At 39.2% G+C, this 21,428-nt stretch overlaps 1 protein-coding gene across 1 annotated transcript in view; it reads right to left on the reverse strand.

The window, feature by feature from the left end:
- Positions 1 to 8,411: 8,411 nt before the first annotated feature.
- The window catches only part of LOC149280791 (calmodulin-regulated spectrin-associated protein 2-like), a 33,968-nt gene continuing 20,951 nt past the window's right edge, over positions 8,412 to 21,428 (reverse strand). The window contains exons 5-15 of the mRNA XM_089500097.1: positions 19,053 to 19,194; positions 18,384 to 18,523; positions 17,877 to 17,967; positions 16,588 to 16,657; positions 14,133 to 16,278; positions 13,285 to 13,421; positions 12,689 to 12,912; positions 10,357 to 10,429; positions 9,264 to 9,379; positions 8,982 to 9,100; positions 8,412 to 8,717 (exon numbers count right to left, since the gene is read on the reverse strand). Of these exons, the coding sequence (XP_089356223.1) occupies positions 8,412 to 8,717; positions 8,982 to 9,100; positions 9,264 to 9,379; positions 10,357 to 10,429; positions 12,689 to 12,912; positions 13,285 to 13,421; positions 14,133 to 16,278; positions 16,588 to 16,657; positions 17,877 to 17,967; positions 18,384 to 18,523; positions 19,053 to 19,194 (3,564 nt within the window). The remainder of the gene's footprint in view (positions 8,718 to 8,981; positions 9,101 to 9,263; positions 9,380 to 10,356; positions 10,430 to 12,688; positions 12,913 to 13,284; positions 13,422 to 14,132; positions 16,279 to 16,587; positions 16,658 to 17,876; positions 17,968 to 18,383; positions 18,524 to 19,052; positions 19,195 to 21,428) is intronic.

Genomic DNA, 21,428 nt, shown 5'->3' on the forward strand with positions numbered 1-21,428 from the left:
ATTTTTCCTTGAGTTAGGGGTGTTTCCAGCAGACGTCAGGGGGACTGCCCACCAACGTCAGTGGGCAGTCCTGGCTGCATCCCGCAAGAGAAGGCTCTGGGTAGCCGGAGGCCAAAAGTTCCCAGGTATGTCAATACCTGCAGTCGTGTTTCCATGTGATTTCCAGTTGATCTATACCTGCAATGCTGGGTTTCCATACATTATTCAGTTGTAAACTCAGCACTGAGGGTATAGATCAAATAAACAACACATGGAAACAGCAGTGCAGGTATTGATCAACTGAATAAGACGTACAAACCCTGTATTTGCAGGTACACCTAAATAATGTATGGAAACAGCAGATATGGATCAACAGAATAACACACAAACCTAGCTCTGCAGGTATAGGTCAATTGGAATTCACATATAAACTCAGCATTAAAAGGTATAGATAAAACCCCTTAAATTACATGCATAGATCACAGATTGCACACCCCAAAGCCAGCCCTGGCATCCACACTGCCCACAAAGAACCTGACCAGCACCCATATAACGCACAAAGGACGTGCCATCTTTGTCCCCAAACAGCCCATCCTGAGTAAACTTTGTCCCCAAACAGCCCCGCTTGTGCCATATTTGTCCCATAGACACCCTGCCTGTGCCATCTTGGTCCCCAAGGCTCAAACACCCTGCTTATGCCATCTTTGCCTTTCCACGAATCAATTATACAGTTGCTCACTAATTCACACTTTCATTCACATAATTAATTCACACAATCATTTATTCTCACTCATTCACACAAATCATTTACACATATTCATTAATGCATTCTCACAAATTCACACAATTCATCCGCACATTAATTCATACTTTCACTCATTCACACAATTCATCCACACATGAATCCATACTCTCACACATTCACACAATTTATCCACACATTAGTTCATACGCTCATTCATTTACACAATTTCCTCCACACATTATTTCATTTTCACTCATTCACATGATTCGACACATTAATCCATTCATTTTCTCACACATTCGCACAATGCATCCACACATTCATTCATTGTCACTCTCACTCTTTATATTCTTACTACCCCCTTTTCTCACTATCTACACCCTCTCCTCCCCTTCTCTCTATTTACTCTCCCCTTCTCATTATCTACCCTCTACCCCCTTTGTAGTTCACTTACCTTTCAGAAGTCCTGCGGTAGGAGCGCAAGGCCTCTGTCTAGTTGCTCTGCTTCCAGCAGGACATTACCCAAATCATCACACTGTCTTCGCCAGCTTGCCTTCTTCCCATATTGCATCCTAGTGCCATGCGTTCTCCAGGTAAGTAATGCACACGCACCCGGCCAGCCACTTGATGTAAAAGAAAAGGTGATTTATCGGAAGTGGCCGCCTTCTTCCATTGCTCCGCTGTCCACTTCTTATGTTCATATGCCCATTGTATGCGCTTTCACCAGCGGACAGTGGTCAGCATGGGGACCCTGCCTGGTCTGCGCTGTGTGTTCTGACACCTTTCTATCAGAACCAGCATCAACTTTTTCAGTAATTTGATCTACAGTAGCTCGTTTGTTGGATTTGACCACACGGATCAGCCTTTGCCCCATGTGTATCAATGAGCCTTGGCCACCCATGACCCTGTTGCCGGTTCAACACTTTTACTTCTTTGGACCACTTTTGATAGGTACTGACCTGTGCAGACTGGGAACACCCCACAAGAGCTGCAGTTTTGGAGATGATTTGGCTCTTGTCAAAGTTGCTTAAATCCTCACGCTTGCCCATTTTTCCTGCTTCTAACACATCAACTTTGAGGAAGAAAGGGTCACTTGCTGCCTAATATATCCCACCCACTGACAGGTGCCATGATAACAAGATTATCAGTGTTATTCACTTCAACTGTCAGTGGTCAGTTGCTGATCAGTGTATGTGTAAGTATATGTTGTAAGAGTGTGTACATGTATGTGTAAAGTGTTAGAGGGGATGTCTGTATGTACTTATGTATTGGTAAGTGTATGATGTTAGAGCGGCTGCATGTGTATGTATGTATCAAGTGTTAGAGGGGATGTCTGTATGTATTGTTAAGTGTATGGTGTTAAGAGTGAGCATTTGTATGTATGAGTAAATGGAGAGCTGCGTCTGACCATCATCATACCCATACATCATAATTCATCCATAGCCTCCACCACAATCATTTTCCCCAACCAACAAAATGGCTATTGGCTTGTATAAAGAGAATCAGTCCTGAGAAATTGCCCTGCGGATGTGCCGTAGCATGTAGGCTTAATTGCCTATGTGAAAGTTGATATTCCATCAACGACAAATTTAACTTGTATATTGGCATGATGAGCAGCAGGCACTTGCAAGCATGTGAGTTGAATGCCCAGTTCATTATACAATATAATCAATGCATGCATATTTTTCTTAAATAGGGCAGTTTTCTTTGAAAATCTAGAACAACTATATTAACTTAGTCGGATTAGTGGAATTTGCATAGACAAATCTAGCTTTTTTTTTTTTTTGCAGGAGACATTTTACACTATGATTAACATTACTGGCACCCTTGATTATTTTGTACATCACTGAAAATTAGAGGTAGTTCCAATAGTTTGTTTGCGTGTTATGTCAATACTTTAATATGTATTTTAAAAATACAGCAGGACCTCTAGAAAATTACCCAGTGGCCATGGCAAGTAGTTTAGAATGGGTGAGGTTTCATCTTCAGCGTGGAGGATGAATTGAGTATCTTGCAACCCACATCATCGTCATTCAGTTGTTAGGTTCCAGCCATGAGCTAAGTGAGTAATCATGTTTCGGTCAAAATGGAAAATTCTGTTAAAGAGGAACATACCCAAAACTGAATTCAATTTACAGACAAATGAGCTTACATAAAAACAGTTTGGTCTTTTGATTCCCATAAAATAAATAATTGGTTTTCTAAACTGAACACAATTCTTATTATTTGGATTATAAAATGGTTGTGTTATATGGGAATTATGGTAATCTGATTATAATTAGATTATGTAGCCATAGTTCCATTTTACCATCACATTTTGGGGGAAAAATCAATAGTTTATTGCATAATACAATTTCACATCCACATTCTGTAATGTTATTTTTAAACAAAAAGGTGACAACATTTTAAGTTCCCCATGACATGCTTTTATTCGATAAAATACCTACACTTTACCAAGATATTAGCAATGGCCATATTTTACATCTTAAAAAAAAAATAATAAAACCGTGGCATTGCTAAACTCAAGTTGAAATTCAAGCACACAATATAAAACAATCAACTTTACTCCATCTGAAATAGCGTCTTTCAGCTTTTAAACAGCCAAATAATAAAATAACTGTAACAGTTATATTAAACATGTCATACGTTAAATAAATGATCTTTAAAGAATAGTGTTGAAGAAATGTAGTTAAAACAGTTTTTTTTTTAAATTTAAACCATTGACAAAACAAAAAATATAATTTAGTGTTGGTTCCGCTCTGTTGAAAGCTACATTAATGAATAAAACATTCACAAAGAATAGGATTTCTGTATCTTTGCAACGGCACAAGTACGTGGTGGGCATTATTGTACATTATTGTATTCAGTTTTAAGTGCAATATCTCACAAATCACACATTAGAAATGACAATAGTTTCATAGACAGGTGGAAACATTTATGTTACATTCAACTTATTAAGAGAAATAATTCTGCTGCTCAAAGGTGAAGGTAGACAATTAAATATGACTTGTACTTTTCAAAAAGTCAAATTCGATATAAATCAATCAACCCTGAGGAGCACAGTTTATATATATATATATATATATATATATATATATATATATATATATATATATATATATATATATATATATATATATATATATATATATATATATTATTCATTTCCTGCTGTGTTCTTAAATCATTTAAGATAACTGGACCAAAATACAGTTTTTGAAGCAAAATAACATTGTGTTTAGTATGTGTGATGAATTGTATATATTGCATCTATATTTACACAATATATCACACATAAGTGTATCTGCCTAGTGTTGATTGTGCTGACCGCTTGCTGCTGTATGTCAGTGGATGTTTATGTAGGGCACCAGAGCACTTAAACAGCTATAAATCACATCCATTGTGTATATCAATTGCCATCACCTATAGAATGGTTATGTCCAGGTCCCATTGTTAATTAGTGAGGCAGCAGCCCCAAATCACACATAACGTTATCCCAAAACGATGGGGGTTGTTTGGGAGATGTTGGCTTGATCCTTTTAGTATTAATTTGGCATCTAGAAAACGCAGATAGTGTTCTGAATTAGTCTTATATACGAGAACAAAAACTAAAACCCAAACAACTGTGTGTTATTCTCTTTCTTGTACATGATACTGATATCAAGTATAGAAAGAGATCGGAAAAGCGATTGGAAAAATGGTGCAATTTTGTGTGGTTTTTTTGGATTTTTTTAACAAACTGACAATTAAAATCACATTTTATTTTAGCACATCTGTTGTGTCTATTTGCTGGCGTATTTATCTGGTAAACATGTGCAAATGCTATTTTTGGCAATTGTACTATTTAAGATAGAAGCATTTTTATACATCCCACCAATGATATCAAGAAAAAAGTGCAACTCAAATGTCGTCGTCCCCCCCCCCCGAAGTGACAACAGGATATTTGTCAGATCCCTTCACCTAAATGGATTTCTCCAGGGGTGTATGTATATAACATTATACACAGTACTCATACACTAACACACTTCCAGACCCGCTCTACATGCAAACGGTATGACACAGATATACTCCGTTTTCCTTAGCTTATTCCTTCGCTACCATCTCTGGAACTCTTAATAGTTAATGTATTGCTGGATGACTCGTGCAAGGCATGCGCCATGTTGGGTTGACACCCCAAGTTAATTTAAAAAAACACTTTTTTTTTTTTTTTAACTAAAGAAACCGAGAAAATTGTTACACTGAAATTACATTAAAAGGTTTGGAGATTAAATTAACTCCTTGCAAATTAAAATATGTTAGACTTTTTGACCTATATGGCCTAAAACTGTAAAGGATGGGTACCAGATGACAAAGGGGAGGTTCAGTTCTGTAGTGTCATTCACTGATCAAGAATGCATATTTATGTACTCTGTGGGTGCTTTAATATGAATGCTTCCAAAAAAAAAAAAAACGTGCTTGCCTAAGGTACAAGCTGCACCTGCCCTCCTACATGGTACGACAATTCTTGCAGCTGATTGGCTACTTGAAGTGGCAGGAAAATGCTCCCATCGCGGAGCCAGCTAACAGGCAGTGATCAAATTGCTTGCAGTAAGATGTGTTTGCATGGAAAGTAGCAGGGGGCAGGGAAACCTCAAACGTTTAAAGGGACTTCTCAGCTATGAATTAAAGTACATATGGTGGCTGGAGTGTCCCCTTAACAAAAGGGTCAAATTGCATAGTTAAATTAAATTTCATCTCACTGACGTAACAGTTGTATTATATAGGACCCTCCGTGTAAGAAAGTCAGTGACATGAAACATGCCCACTTAACTGCAATTTGCTATTAAGTGAATAAATCCCCCTAGCATTATTTACTCTAATACAAACATCTCATACATCAACTACCTGAACCTTCCCCTTGTATCTTTTTAGCTCACGTAACACGTAAGGTCTTAACTATTTAAAAATTAACAGCAGGAAAAAATAAAAATGTCAACAGATAATGCATACATACTTCCTTGCAATGATAACTCTAAATCAGGTGCAACGTGTTTGAAAGTAAACACAATACCACGACTTAAAATAATCTAGAACGCATTTGTAAGATGTAACCTGAATCCAAAAATAATACTGTATAGGACTTGCAATCCCTATAAAACTACAAAAGGCATGCGGAGCACCTTATGAGAGCCATCACTATCCTAGTGTTAAAATAAAGGAAATAAGAGCAAAAGAAATAATGAAAATATACGTGTGGAAATAGGCAGGAAAGAGGTCCATCTATATAACAGACTAAAACTCTTCCCAGATTTCATTACGGCCATCATGGGAACTCAAGGAGAAGGATTGCAAGAATGCGAACTGGTACGTATAAGACGTTTTACACCATAAATGGTTAACACCAGAATATCATGCATAAAAATGTCTAAATGAACTGTCTAGATCAGGGCTACTCAACTCTGGCCCTTTAAGGTCTCAAACAGGCCACACTTGGAGATCCCATCTTGAGCACAGGCACCTCTATTAAATTACTTGCCTTCAGGCAGGATACAACGAATTCCCTGCCTGTTTGCGGCCCTCGTGGACGAGAATTGTACAGCCATTATTCATATGGACAAGCAGTAATGTCTACTTGATGCCGAAAGCCGAAATGATTCCAGAATTTTCCGTACACGTACCACCACCATACTTTGAGGCCTAAATTACTACATATAGTCATTTACACAAAAACAAGTTACTTTCGGTGCTTTGTTTGCATTTGGAAACGCTATAAATTACAAGATATGTAATCACCGCAAATGATACAATATCAAAACACATTTATGAAAGCAAGAACATAATATTTTTGCTATGGTAACCATTCTCCATTCAGAGTTGTTCTAACTTTCTGAATTTGACCTAAGAAACTTTACGGAACTGGAAGGCAGTTTTGGACACCCCAGTAGGTTTTTATGCATTATTTAAGTGCTATAACATTTAACATGTGTGTAAAGAAAAATATATGAGACTAATGTAATAATACTGCATAGTGATGTCAATATCTGCTTCCATCAAGCACAATGAAGGCCAACATATTATTTCTGCTCATAGTTCCTCTGCTGGGGACGCTAATGGTTTCATTTGTGACCTTTCTACATAGGGGCAACTACAAATGGCGACTATGCAAATTACCTATCTACTTTGACTTATGTATTGCAATTCATAAAATTATGTTATGTCAACAGTGGCTTGATGGTCCTACCCGGCACGCTCCAGGACTTCTGGGAAAAAACTTTAGTTACAGTCATTAAATTACAATTAGGTCTCCACTTACAAAATAAGAAGGCTCACACGTTTAACAGAGTTCAAATTTACGACAGATATTTCAGAATATGTTTGTTCTTCTCACCAAGAACGCTTAATTGTTGATTGTATCTATCATAATTCTTTTCCTAGTCTTTGTCAAATATTTGATTGAAGTAATACATTAGAAAATGAAATTTTTATAATAAAAACAAAACAAAAAAAAAACACAAAAAACATGTTTACATGTATATATAGATAAAAAATTCTTAAAGGTGAAAAAACACCACTAAAAAAAAAAATATTTTGTCTCATCCCCATTCTCATAACATGTCACATGGCTATGAAACAAAGTACAATACACCGCTTCAATAAAAACAGCCATCCATAAAGTCAGATTTCAATACCAAGCACGCTTTTCCTTTCATTCTAGAAAAGTGCATGCTACCTTAAGCCAGAGACAATACGGCCCGTAGCAGTAGCGTTCCACCCCCATCCCGGATTCTTGCAATTTAACACTGATTCTTTATTTTTGCATTGGCAGTAATGTTGGAATGCCAGGGCCACTGGGTTTTGTGCTGGTCAAACAACAGTATAAAAAAAAAAAGTAGAATAAAGTGTCAGCGGAAAACGGTTAAGACATCTGTTAGGCCACAAAAAAATAGAGCGCAATAAAAATGTCATTAAACAAAAACACACAGCAATGAGGTAACAAAAATGCAAAAAAGTTACACTAACACTGGAAGCTTTTTACTACAAGCCTCGAATTCGGAGGATAAAGTGGCACAAAGATGCTTTGCTTTCCGGGAATGTCGGGCTAAAGTAAGCACTTAATTGCTCAGATTATACTTTTCCAAACGGTTTTCAGCATACATTTAAAGGAATCGGCTAATAAAAATATTAGTGAGGGAAGCATTCGCTTGCATACTGGCTTTCTGTTTCTGAGGTAAGCTGGAGTGTTTCTCTTACAACACTTAGTTCCTACAACACATTTTAAGGAAACGTGCTCCGAACAGACTGCTGAACAGTGAATCTGTGTACAGTAACACTCCCTGCGCTTAAAAAACTAAAATAATAACTGTCACGTAATCACACAAACGCGGCATTACAAAATAATATATAAGGCAAGAGATGTCAAGTCATTCCACTCACCAGAAGATGGACACGTATCAGTGCTTTAAAGTCTGACCAAAAACGCACGTGCTCCTAGATTTAAACATACAACTACCCCGTCCCCTTTAAGTGATTCAAAAAAAGTCTTGTGATAAATAACCATCCCACCCCCCCCAACGTTCCCACATCATCCCCCAATAACACTGTCCTACATTCCAGTTGTGTTTGAAGACAGCAGTTAGAAGTGTCAAGTCTCACGGTATGAAAGTTTCATTGGCAACGAGATATCTCTAGTTTATTAGAACAGCCGCAGCTACGCCTTGGGAGAGAGGAGTTTTTTGGGCGTCTGAGGTCTCTTGGTCTGCCACAGGTGGCCATGAATGGTCACAGCATCAACGCTGGCCGACATGGTTTTGGCTGGGATTTGGCTGAACTGCTTCCGGTCGGAGTTGTACTTGTAGAGGCTCTCGATCATCTTACGCGATATGGAACGCGGGCCGATGCCTATTAGCTTGGTAATCTCCTCCGTCTCGGGACAGTGAGTGTACACAGATCTGAACATGCATCCAGAATCACGGAAGAGGATTAGAAAGTTGTTGGCATTGGATTTTTCCATTTCCTTTGAAAAGAAAAAAGAAGGGATAGAGAAAAAGGGCAAGTAAAACTTTCAATAGCCATTATGTTCCGCTTTACACGAGATTCCAAAATAAGTGTATATGTCTATATATATGCACACCCCTATGCTCTGGAAATAGCAAACAACCTTCCTCACATGAGGCAAAGTTAACTAGAATAGAGCAAACATCAAAAAAGAAAACATATTATAACAGCTTTACAATACATTCTGTGCCCAACCCAATTGTTCTAAAGCGGAGACACTGACATCTAGAATCTTGTTCTTCTGGCCTTCGTTAACTCTTCCGGCCAAACAGCAATGAGTAAGGGCATTCTGAATGATATATTTGTTGGATTTAGCACTCGGCTCTTTGTACAACTTTGGTCCTGTAAGCAGAGAAGAGTATTTCAGATGATTGTGTGGCACAGGGAGAAAAAGTTACTTTGAGAGGATCGGCAGTGAAGTGATATATGGAATACAGTATATAGTAAAACCAAAATCAACGTGTTATTGAGATCAGTAAGGTAACCCACAGGTTCACTATATCACCTGTATACTCTGTTGCAGATGCCACTGAAGAAGTAGTAGAGGCGTTTTCCCAATCTTTATCCCCATTGCGACTGCCAGAGCCACCTGGGGTCAAAAATCCTTCTGCCGATTCTGCCCTAAAAGGACTGAATAAAATCACAGGTCAGATCAAAGCAGAACTGCTTGTAAAAGTCAGAACCGACACCTCTCATTAATGCAATGTGCACAACTATGGAACCATGTAGCTTTCTGATGATTTAAGAACACACTGTAACATTATTGCGATATCAGCAGTTTCACCGATATGGTGACACTAGCAGGCAGGGCTGTCACCAGGGGGCTACACGTAGTCATTTGGGAGCTGTAACTTTTAACATGGAAGTCACCATGTGCAATTAGAGACCTAAATGGGATGGATTGTGCCAAAATATGGCCAAGGCCTTAAATAGCTACTGGGCCTGATTGCATCCCTGCTAGTAGGTGTCACTGGGATAAAACTGCCACAAGTGAAAGGAGGTGAAGCCAAGAGAAAGCTCCAATACTAAAAACTCGGCAACTGTAGACATCCTGATGTTACGACATCGCTAAGTATCTTCACCAGGATCAGCGTCTACTTTGGGAGACATCAGATTAGCTCCTAATCTCTATAATAAAACAGATTTGGGTAACGGAGTAATGCAGTATATGTCATCAAACCGAAGAGCTTATTAACAGCTTTAAGGGCTTTTTAAAGCTAAATTAAACAGCAAAACACCAACTTTGAGCCTTTTAGGGTATTATTAAAGAAGCCCGCGTATCATCTGTACAGTATGTCAGTTTCTCTAGGTGAAAATTCTTCATACTCTCACTCAGGGTTGCTTGGTAAGCTCAAGTAAAACAGTTTATACCCCAAATGTTGTTTACAAAGAGATTTTTGGTATGCAAGAATTATCGTCCCGTCCGCTGTGTCCACGGTAAGAACATGACAATCTTCTTCATACTCCCATCCTTTACTTCATCTTTGAACTCAATAATCACCCGTTACTAACTGATAAGTGGAGCTATTTCCCCAGTGCATTATAATAATAAAAAAATAGCTATGTACACAAGTTGGTAAAAAGTTCCTGTTTGTTACCTTGGTGTTCTTTTCCCAGAATGCACACTGTCGTTATCAGCTGTGCTCAGTGATGCCAAGGAAAGGCTAGGAGCTGAGAACATAAAAACATAAAACCCAATGAACAATCTGAATTTCTCGTACACACCTTTTACACCCGGGGATGTTTAGGATTCAAAAAATCAAGTAACCAAGTAAAAAAAAAAAAGTGTAATCCAACCATACACATTTTAATATTGCGTTTATACCTCCTCTGGCTATAAACGGTTACGTTTTACTGAACAATCCTTTACTGAATGGCGGACTCGTAGTTTTATCTATTACATTTTATTTTAAGAGACACCCTGCATCGTGTTTCTGTTATACAGTGCTGCTAAGTGCTAAGACATTTTCTTTTGCTCCAAACCAGTGACTTGGACAAGCGAGCTGCTGGGTTCACTTCGAAACCCAGCCTTAAGGTTGAAAAAAATTTAATATTCATATAGACCCATTCCATCTGGACCAGTTTCTACTATGGAAGTTCCAGTGGACCTGCCTATCATTGATTATTGAAAGAAGAGTAAGGATTGGAAAGAGTCTATTTGGATGTACAGTCTTCACATCCCTGTTAAGATACCAGGTTCTTGTGATGTTAAAGAATGGGACAAAAATAAATGTCAGAACTTTGTCTACCATAATGTGACCTATAGCGTGAACAATTCAATTGCAAAACAGACTGAAATCTTTGGGGGGTGGGGGATAACCTGGTTGCATAAATGCGCACACCCTTTGTTGAAGCACCTTTTGATTTTATTACAGCAGTCAGTCATTTTGGTTAGGAGTCTATTAGCATGGCACATCTTGACGTGGCAACATATGCCCACTCTTATTTGCAAAAGTGCTCCAAATCTGTCAGATATCTCCTGTGCACAGCCCTCTTCAGATCACCCCACAGATGTTCAATTGGGTTCAGGTCTGGGCTCTGGCTGGGCCATTCCAAAACGTTAATCTTCTTCTGGATGTGTGCTTTGGGTCGTTGTCGTGCTGAAAGGTGAACTTCCTTTTCATCTTCAGCTTCCTAACGGATGCCTGAAGGTTTTGTGCCAAAATTGCCTGGTATTTGGAACTATTCATAATTCCCTCCACCCTGACTAAGGCCCCGGTTCCAGCTGAAGAAAAACAGCCCCAAAGCATGATGCTGCCACCACCATGCTTCGCTATGGGTACGGTGTTCTTTGGGTGATGTGCAGTGCTGTTTTTGCGCCAAACATACCTTTTGGAATTATGGCCAAAAAGTTCTACTTGGTTTCATCAGACCATAACACATTTTCCCACGTGCTTTTGGGGGACTTGATGTTTGTTTTTGCAAACTTCATCTGGGCTTGGATGGTTTTCTTTGTAAGAAAAGGCTTCCGTCTTACCACCCTACCCCATAGCCCATTCATATGAAGAATACGGGAGATTGCTGTCACGTGTAGCACACAGCCAGTACTTGCCAGAAATTCCTGCAGTTCCTGTAATGTTGCAGTAGGCCTCTTGTAAGCCTCCCTGGCCAGTTTTCGTCTCATCTTTTCATCAATTTTGGAGGGACGTCCAGTTCTTGGTAATGTCTCTGTTGGGCCATATTGTCTCCACTTGATGATGGCTGTCTTCACTGTGTTCCATGGTATATCTAATGCTTTGGAAATTCTTTTGTACCCTTCTCCTGACTGATATCTTTCAACAATGAGATCCCTCTGATGCTTTGGAAGCTCTCTGCAGACCATGGCTTTTGCTCTGAGATGCAACTAAGTAAATCCTACCAGAACAGCTGAACTTTATTTGTGATTAATCAGAGTCACTTTAAATGATGGCAGGTGTGTAACGACTTCTATTTAACATGAGTTTGACTGTGAATGGGTAATTCTGAACACGGATACGGCCCCAGTTATAAGACGCACTTTTTTTTTTTACCCCCCTCAAAAATTTCAGTCTGGTTTGCAATTGAGTTGTTCACATTAAAGGTGGAAAAGGTTCTGACATGATTTATCTTTTTCTCATTCTTTAACAAAGAACCTGGCATTTTAACAGGGGTATGTAGACTTTTTATATCCACTGTATCTTCGAATTTGCATGGTGTAATACCTTTATACAGCTAACATTGGTGACCTGAATTGTGGAATGGTGGAGTTTCTGCATATGACCAAGATGGGAAATACACTGCAGGCATCACCAAGTAGCGTTTTAAAATAACATTTCAGGGAGGGTGAAGTAACTTATGATTTAACAAAGTGAACAAGAGCTATCAGCATCTTTACAAATTCTTCTAATGCATAAAATGAAATTTAGCGTTCTGCTCTTCCCAGCCGCAGTAAACCATTCACAGATATAATACCTGGGGGGCCACCAGTTGGCGTTTTAGGGGACTCAATCGGCTGATCCCTGTGAATGGATTTGGGTCTGGGTTTCTTAGGTTTGTTGGGGTTTGTCCGGGGCTTTATAACAGAATCCATATCCTCCATTAACTTGAGCTGTTTCCTACGCATATACTCTTGTTTGATGAATTCTCGTCGTGCCTTTTCATCCTCTTTTTTAGTGCGTTCCTCTTCAGTCTTTCGCCTGCAAGGTTAAGACAAAAATGTTAAATGACAAAACAACTCAGCTTGAAGCAGCCAATCAGTGGTTTAAAAAAGCCATTTCAAGAAGGCAGCTTCGACAACATGGCTGCAAATTTGGTAAGTGCTCTATTTTTACGTATATTAATTTACCCACAATGCATTGTACGCATACGAGAACATGTTTATGCAAGCCAACACCCTAATGCTAAATCTGCCACTAAAGACATTGTAAGAATTTATAAAAGAGTATAAGGATTCCAGCAATTTAGAAGCCTGATTCTTTTTAAGTGTTTTGGAGAATAAATGGTTCAAGTCACAGTTTGGTCAAACCCACTATGACCAAATTGTAAGGAAAAAGAGGGACACCCCATACCTGGCTTCCTCTTTCAATTGTTCCTGCTCTAACTCGAGCTCCTGCTTCCGCTGCTGATTTTCCCTCTCCCTCCGCAGTCTTTTCTCCAGCAGGGCTGCTCGTCTGGCCGCCATGTCATTTTCCTCTTTGTGATCATCCTTTGAGAGCAGACAAAACAAGAATTGACTTATGTGACATGGCATGATGCTATTTTTTTGCAATTAAATGGTGATTACACCAATGATTACACTTTAAGGGTCACTACAGCTCTCCACAAGCACTTCAATGCAAATGATGGCTGTGTGGCCCATTTAAATATCCGTTGTGTCCATTTTGCTAAATGTCACTTATCTAAGTGTCATGCAGATGTTGATTAGACAAAACACATATCCCTGCATGTTCTATACCGGCCAACAATCGGTTCCAGTGGGGCAAGAATCTGTTCGGACCTCTGTGTGCATGTATGGAAGATGCTACCATTGATCTCATGAATAGTCGGACCATGGAGGAGGGCAGCTGCTGCAGCAAAGCTTCCTTTTGTGTGTACTCTTGCAGAGTACTTTAACATGCATTCTTCTTTAGAGGGGGTGTGAAGGATAATAAAGTGTCCCTTTAAATTCTTACTTCTATATCCTTCGCACCGAATATTTTAAAGTACGAACAACACACATTCAAAACGAAGCCACCATTTCTGTATTCTATTAATGTACTGTAAAACTTCGCCAAAAACCTTGAGGTACTGAAAATATTTACTTTGTGTCTTATCTGTACTTTTTTTTTTTACCACTGCACTAAAATCTCCTCTGTCTACTAAATATGTAAATTACATTTTAGCCTACATTTAACATGGGTTTCCAAATAGCTTTTACCTTGAAGAAAAAGCCACAGCAAACTTTTTGGTCCTCACTGATTAGCTCCTTCTCGACTTCCACTTCACCTCTGTCTGCAGCCAAATCAGGGGGCTGCAGTTTGGAGAGAGGTACTTCAATCAGATTCCCACTTTTGGATGCAGAAAAGCTTCGACTGTTTAACTTCTCATCATTGGGAGTGAGACAAACTGTTTCTACTATAGGCTGAGTCAGCACTTCAGAGACGTTTGATTCAATGGGTCTTGCTTCCGTCTTTTTCTCAGGAAATACAGTCTTTCCGTTGCTTGGAGACTCGCCTGGAGAAGATACAGATGCCACGTCTTGACTGTCTGCCGCAGGTTTCCGGTCATCTCCAAAACATACAAATGATCTTGTCTGAGTTTGGCTAGGTGAAAACCTCCGCAGACGTGGAAGGCTATCGACAGACTGCGGGGGAGTCAAGGTGCGGTTCAAGGGCGCTATTTTCAGGTCATTAGGACGAGGGATCTTTTGGAGCTTTGAATTGAAGGACGGGGTCTTTTTAATAGATGTCTGCGGTGATCTGTGAGCAGGCCGAGGAGACTCAGTTATGAAGCATGGAGTTGGAGACCACGTCACTGATGGTTTTGTTGCTGGTTTAGCTTCTCGCTGCATTTGCTTCTGCGGAGAAGGTTGCGGTGGAGCAATAACCCAAGCTTGTTTCTCCCTCATTTGCATCAACATGTCTTGCTGCAGAGCCAAACGCTGCATTTCTTGCTGGAGGAAATTTAAAGATGAATTTAGCTTTTCTATGGATTTTGTATACTCTGTAATATCTCCATCGCTCTGGTTTTCTTCACTGGGACTAGGCAGACTCCAACGTTTTCCACCCTCTATGGGTGTGGTTGGAGATTTGAGCCATTTGGAAGAAGCTTGATCTATATTAATCTTTGTGTTTTCATTGGTTCTGATGTTATCACTGGTATTCAAATGTATCACACCATCACTTTCTTGTACCACTTTCCCGTTATCTATCCCTGTTGCTTCTTCTCTCAGAGGAGAGATACCATCACCTTTCCTTTTTACAACCGTAAGAAATGCAGTTCGCCCCATTTTCTGCCGCTGCCGAGTAAACGCAGCCTCTACTTTCTTCTTCTGAGCCTCAATTGCTCTTCTTTTCTCCTCTAGTTTCATCCTCAACTGGACCACCTCCGATGCCAACAACTGTGTTGTGTCCCTGTTCTGTGGAGCAGACCCTTCTTCTTCTATCTGTCCAAAAGCTACCATATGAGGGATATTTAACTCTGACCCCTCTGGGGTAGTCTTTTGGGAACTGCTACCACTGCTTTTACTGTCTCCGTGATTCAGCTTCCGAAACTTCTGCTCTGCAAAACTGGTCATTTTGATGCCAGAGCTGGAGGATGCAGTACTTCCCGTTTGTGACTTGCCACTCATTGAGCTGGGACAAGGGCTGACTGGATCTCTTAGATTGGAAGCATGTACCCCATACTCTTGATGGAGCTTAAGAGGATCATCCAAGTCAGAATCTAAGCTTACGGTATAGTCTTTCAAGGAAGAATCCTCATCCATGGTTTCTGGGATATCTTCTGATGGTACATGAATTCCAGTGTCCACCTCAGTGGTGTCACTGACTGGGCTCTGGGCTTCTTTCAACTCCACTGAAGGGTCAGCGTTGGGCTCCGTAAAAGGAGATGGGGATATCTGCAGAGCTAAATTTGTATCCTGGCTATGTAAAAAGAATCCATTATTCACTTGGTCACCAACAATGGATGTTTTCTCGGGATTATGGATTATTTTCAAGGCTTCCTCAATACTTGGAGCATCTATCTGGCAGTCTAATTCATCAACACTAAGCCTATTTTCAAGTGGACCATTGGATCTTTTATATTGGTCTCCTTCATCCGAGTCCCACTGGTCATTGGGGGTAAAGACAGCATCCTGGTTTAATGCCTTCTGGTTCAATTCCTCATCAATACTCTCAGACTGGCTTTGTCCATTAATTGGCTGGAATGACAAATTTTTGCGTATATGTTTGGGAGCACGAGCCACGTTGAAGGAGAATCCATCATTGCTGACAGATCGCTGGATTGGTCTGCTTGGAGTTGTAACTCTGATTCCATCTTCTTTATCAAAAGAAATGTCGAAGGAAACACCATGTGCTGATGATCTGCAACCAAACCATTTCCCAAAGATATTTTAAAAGAAAAAAAATCAGCATATATAAATACAGCCTTATCATACGGTACTTCCTTGTACATCCTTAGAATTATGTTAAATAGAATTAAATTATAAAGATAGATAGCAACAAAAGGCACAATTTGTGATAATGTGATATGACAGAACTCCATATAAATCTACAAATTAACAGGTTCTATGCATTCTAATAAAAATATTTCTAGATTGATTTAGGCAGTAGTATTCTTACTGTATTGAAGTTCTTTAACAATATCCTTTTACAATAGCTTAATTTCCTCACCTCTTCTCTTTGGGCCATGTCCCCATTTGTCCATCTACATAGGACATTGATGATGACCTCCGAATTGCAGCTGAAAAAGTAATTTAAAAAATCAGCTTAATTATGAGACTTAACATACATATGAAAAATAGATTTGCATTTCAAATCAATACTTTAATTTAAAATTTCAAACTAAAGGAACACCATCACCACTGGAAAGTCATAATTAAGGAGCAGAATTCCCTTTGGCTTGGACACATCACTCATGGTGAATACGTTTCCAGAAGCTCATAGTTGTTGAATAAGTTTGGGGAAAGTATGGGAAGAAACTGTTCTGATTCTAGAGTCATGTGATTCTATATGGAAAGCATAAACAGCAGTAATGTTTATTGCTGTTAACTATAGTTTAAGGTCTAGTCAAATGGCTTACCTGGATTATGCGATGCAGATATCTGCGGTGGGTTCCTTCAATGTAAACGGGAAACATTAGCCATAACAGAACATTCTATATACAGTGTAACAATCATTTTGCATACAAAGAGAGAGAGAGAGAGAGAGAGAGAGACAGGGATACAAAGAGAGAGAGAGAGACAGGGATACAAAGAGAGAGAGAGAGACAGGGATACAAAGAGAGAGAGAGAGACAGGGATACAAAGAGAGAGAGAGACAGGAATACAAAGAGAGAAAAACACAAGGATACAGAGAGAAACAGAGACAGGGAAACAGAGACAAAGATAGAAAGACACAGAGACAGGGATACGGAGACAGAGACAGGGATACGGAGACAGAGACAGGGATACGGAGACAGAGACAGGGATACGGAGATAGAGATTCGGAGAGAGAGATAAGTATCTGTCTATCTATACCATATGTGTTTAACCCGAGATATTTACACTCTTATACAAATACTAGTATGAGTGTTTGTGGAGTTGAGCATTCAGTTTACCTGGCATTACTGGAACCCCCCATTGTGTTCCTTCTCTGAGGGATTTTTCTAGGGGACCGCATGGGACCTGCAAGCAAATTCCCAATATTAGGACAGTAAGCTTCTTTTTCATTTTGTATAATTTAAGTAAATGGAAGCTATAATTTCTGTAACACAATTCTATAGTACTGCTGTCTCCTTTCAAAACATAAACGTTACCAGTCTCCAAGTAGTTATCAATACTACTAACACAACAGACTGAAAATACAATTTACAACCATATGTTTAACTTTACGTAGGAATGCTTTTTGTGGCACCGTTCTAAACCTTATAAAGACTTTATCATAAACAATACAACACAGAGTTCTGAAGGATGTATCATTACCTTGTGTATCGATTACTCTGGGGCTCACGAATGAGGGCTTTACTACTTCAAACCACCAGAAGAGCTCTGCCATAAACACCAAGTAATTAGCCTGCACAGAATAGCAAGTCTGTTAGGGACTGTGAAAGACGTTTGATATAGAATATTAGGAACGGTGTTATGTTTAAATACCGAATCTGATATGAAGTTTGAAAGTGGTCTTATTACCATAGCATCCAATAGAACAGTCCAAAACTCTAAAAGTTAAAAGGACACTCCAGTGCCCCTATGAAGGCTGATTGAATCTTCTGCAAGCCAGGGGGCTGAAGGCGAGAAGTCAATTGCATAGCTGAAGGAGAGATTCTTCTGAATCACTCCATCCAATTGCAAGGGGGAGAAGTGTTGGGTCGAAAGGGACACTCAGCTATGAGATGCGTTAAAGAGCATATGATTGATGGATTGTCCAGTTAATAGTGTTTTAGATGCAAGATGCACTATGATTTGAGGATGACTATGGTGCATACTGACCTTGACAGAGGACGATGCGTACAGCATGTCTTCCAGAGTAAAATGACAACACCCATTGAGATACTCCTGACAAAAGTCTTGGATCAATTGCAGGTTATAAAGGCTATCAGCCAGAGACATGGACTCCTTGAAGCAAATATCTAGAACAGAGGATCAAGAATGCAATTTATCTTAGTTTTAAATTACATTATTAAAATTGATGCTGCAGCGGTATATCTGATCTGGTGGATGACACCAAGTGAACAACCATTGTTTGCAAGGTAGAAGATGTACGAGACGGTCTAAGGTTTAGACACGACTGACCACCAATATTTTTTTCTCAGCTCAGTAGTACGTGTTTTTAGCACATGGTCTTCACATGGAACCACTGTGACCATAATCCGTCCTGGAGAATGTTTATGGACCTTTTTTTTGCATCTCCAGACAAAGAATATCTAGAATTGAATAACTAATGTTTGCATTGTCTCTCTTTATTTGAAGCTGCTCTTATTTTCAATACGTTCTCCCACTTGGTTGTAATGCAGTGTATCACAGGGAACCTATTTATAAGCTGGGTAAATAAGTTAATATTACCATGGGGAGGCAGACGACTGTTCTGAAAACAGGCAGATGCATATCATTCTATACAGTTCTATTTGAAATTCAAAGAATAATCAACAGCAATCTCACCCTCCAGTCTGATGACATCAGGGCAGTAAAAGTGAATGAGGGCAGATAACGCACAGCCATCAGTGCCATCCTTCAATAGGTTTTCCACGAGTGGGATGCAGGGGAGATGCTTGTACAGGTTTGGTTCTTTTCTATATCGAGCCTGTAATGATAAAAGAGGAGGTCGTTTTGTTGGTAAGGTTGTGTGAGTTGGTGCCAGACTTGACTACTTAATGCTAATTGAATGACTGAGGGGTTATATTTGAATGGAATGGATGTTGAGGCATGTCCAAGACTCCTCTTTCCTAGCTCATCCCCACAATCTCAATTTACCTGTACTCCTCACACAACATAAACAAACACACTACTTTCCTATGGCATAGTCAGTTTCATTTAGCAGACAAAGCAATATTAAGAGTGCAGACATTTTGTGGTTACCAATCAAATAATATTGCCTGATTGATAACCTTTATTTTATATATAATCAAAAGTTTAGGATCATATGTGATTTATTTTTTTATTTTTTTTACAAGATATATTTTGATCGATCAATATATAGTGAAGACTGCAAGAAAGGGCAGGTTCCACAAAACACAATAACCCATTCTTACCCCCTTAAGCTTTTTACCTGGGTAGGCTCTATAGTTCCAATGGCATATCTGCAGTAATGACTGTTACTATCTACTGAATGTGAATGGTAAATAAAACAAATGTCCACCAAGTATAAAAACTATATCAACATATTGTTAATGAACCAAAAGCACCTAAATGTTTGCTCAACCAGACAATCGATGCTATATAATATAATATCAATTTATAGTTACAAAATGCATCAAAACTGATCTACTTTAATACGCGGAAGCAACAGTCAGCCTAAACATCACCCCTCGACATCTGTGGTTTTAAGTAATACTTCAGTTGAATTCTTCTTTGCTTTATTACAAAGCTGGTTCAGGACAACAAACATTTTCCTAAATGCACGCATACACACATGCTCGCGCTCGGCAAGGAAATGTCCTTCTACTTCACATAAACGGTGTTTTCTGTAAAGTTAAGTAAAAATAAATACAATCTAATGCCTGCCATTTATAAGTAAAATAATGTTTCCTTCTCCCCTTCCACTTGCTCTGAAGGATGAAACATACAATGCTTGTGCATGGAGATGGAGCTTCCCCAAGCATTTAAGTCAATGTGGCGGAAAAAACCTACAGTCTGCAATTTATTCCAAGCTTGAGCTCTTATGATAATCAGCCTAAAGGTGATCTTCAGTTGGCTTAAATGGGAGGGGGGGGGGGGACAGGTTAAATCCCAGTTGACCTTCTAACAAAACACATATAAATGGGGGGCCATAAGCTTTTGGGACCTGAGAGGTCTATTCCTCCATCTTAAGAAGAGACCTCACAGATCACAAAAGCGTATGTAGCTTTATGCCTTTTTCTATGTTGGCCCAATAAAAGGTATCGACTTCAGCTGAAGACTATATCCATTTTCATTAATAAAAATGAAATACAAAAGGTCAACTAGCATGGTCTATCATGCAAAAAAGTGGAAACGTTTCTTACAAAAAAGATACAATGTCCTTCCATACAGAGGAAAGCTGGCATCTCATGTGGATCCATGGGCCCCTATGATTCCTTGTATTATCACTAATTGTTTTCTATCACTAAGTATTATTCATTATTTTAAGAAGTATGCACAGGTTAAACATACAAACATAAGAACCACTTGGCCAATCTAGTTTAGATGAAAAGACGGAAACCCTGTTCAGTCCTTGGTATTGTCTTATAGTCAGGATAGTTTTCGTCGTATCTAAAGCATGTTTAAATCCCCTCACTGTATTACACTCCACCTCGTCTGCTGGGAGGCTGTGTATTTATCTACTACCATCACAGGTTAACTAGCACATGTATAATCTGGGCCATCTAACAATCTTCAATGCCCATAAACTGAAACTATCAATAAATTCAAAAAGGTGGGGTATGTGGATGAGAATAAATTGAAGGTAAGATGAGATAGTGAGAACAGGCAGCATGATATGGTGAAGCAGTTGCTGCATCTATTAGACCACAGATCAAAAAAGCAAAGCAGGACTTACAGGGACCAGTTTCCAAAACCATTTGGAAGAAGACTTCAAAGGGAGCAGCAGGTGTTACACAGAAAGCAAGGGAAAGAAAAAGCAAACACATAGAATGAATCAAAATGTGCTTCATGGAGCAGCAGCAGCAGCAGCTACGAGATTTGACAATACTAGCCAATAGCAGGTTGCACTCATACAAAAAGCATCGGAATTTACTGATGGTTTCCACAATAATGAAATTTATAATCAGAGAATTAATAACATATAGACTTAATGTGATATTAAAAAGACAGCCAATAAGGTCTCCCTGACGTAACCAG

The sequence above is a fragment of the Sceloporus occidentalis genome, unplaced genomic scaffold (assembly GCF_023333645.1).
Source record: "Sceloporus occidentalis isolate IW3139 unplaced genomic scaffold, rSceOcc1.0.p SCAF_147, whole genome shotgun sequence".
Taxonomy (NCBI): domain Eukaryota; kingdom Metazoa; phylum Chordata; class Lepidosauria; order Squamata; family Phrynosomatidae; genus Sceloporus; species Sceloporus occidentalis.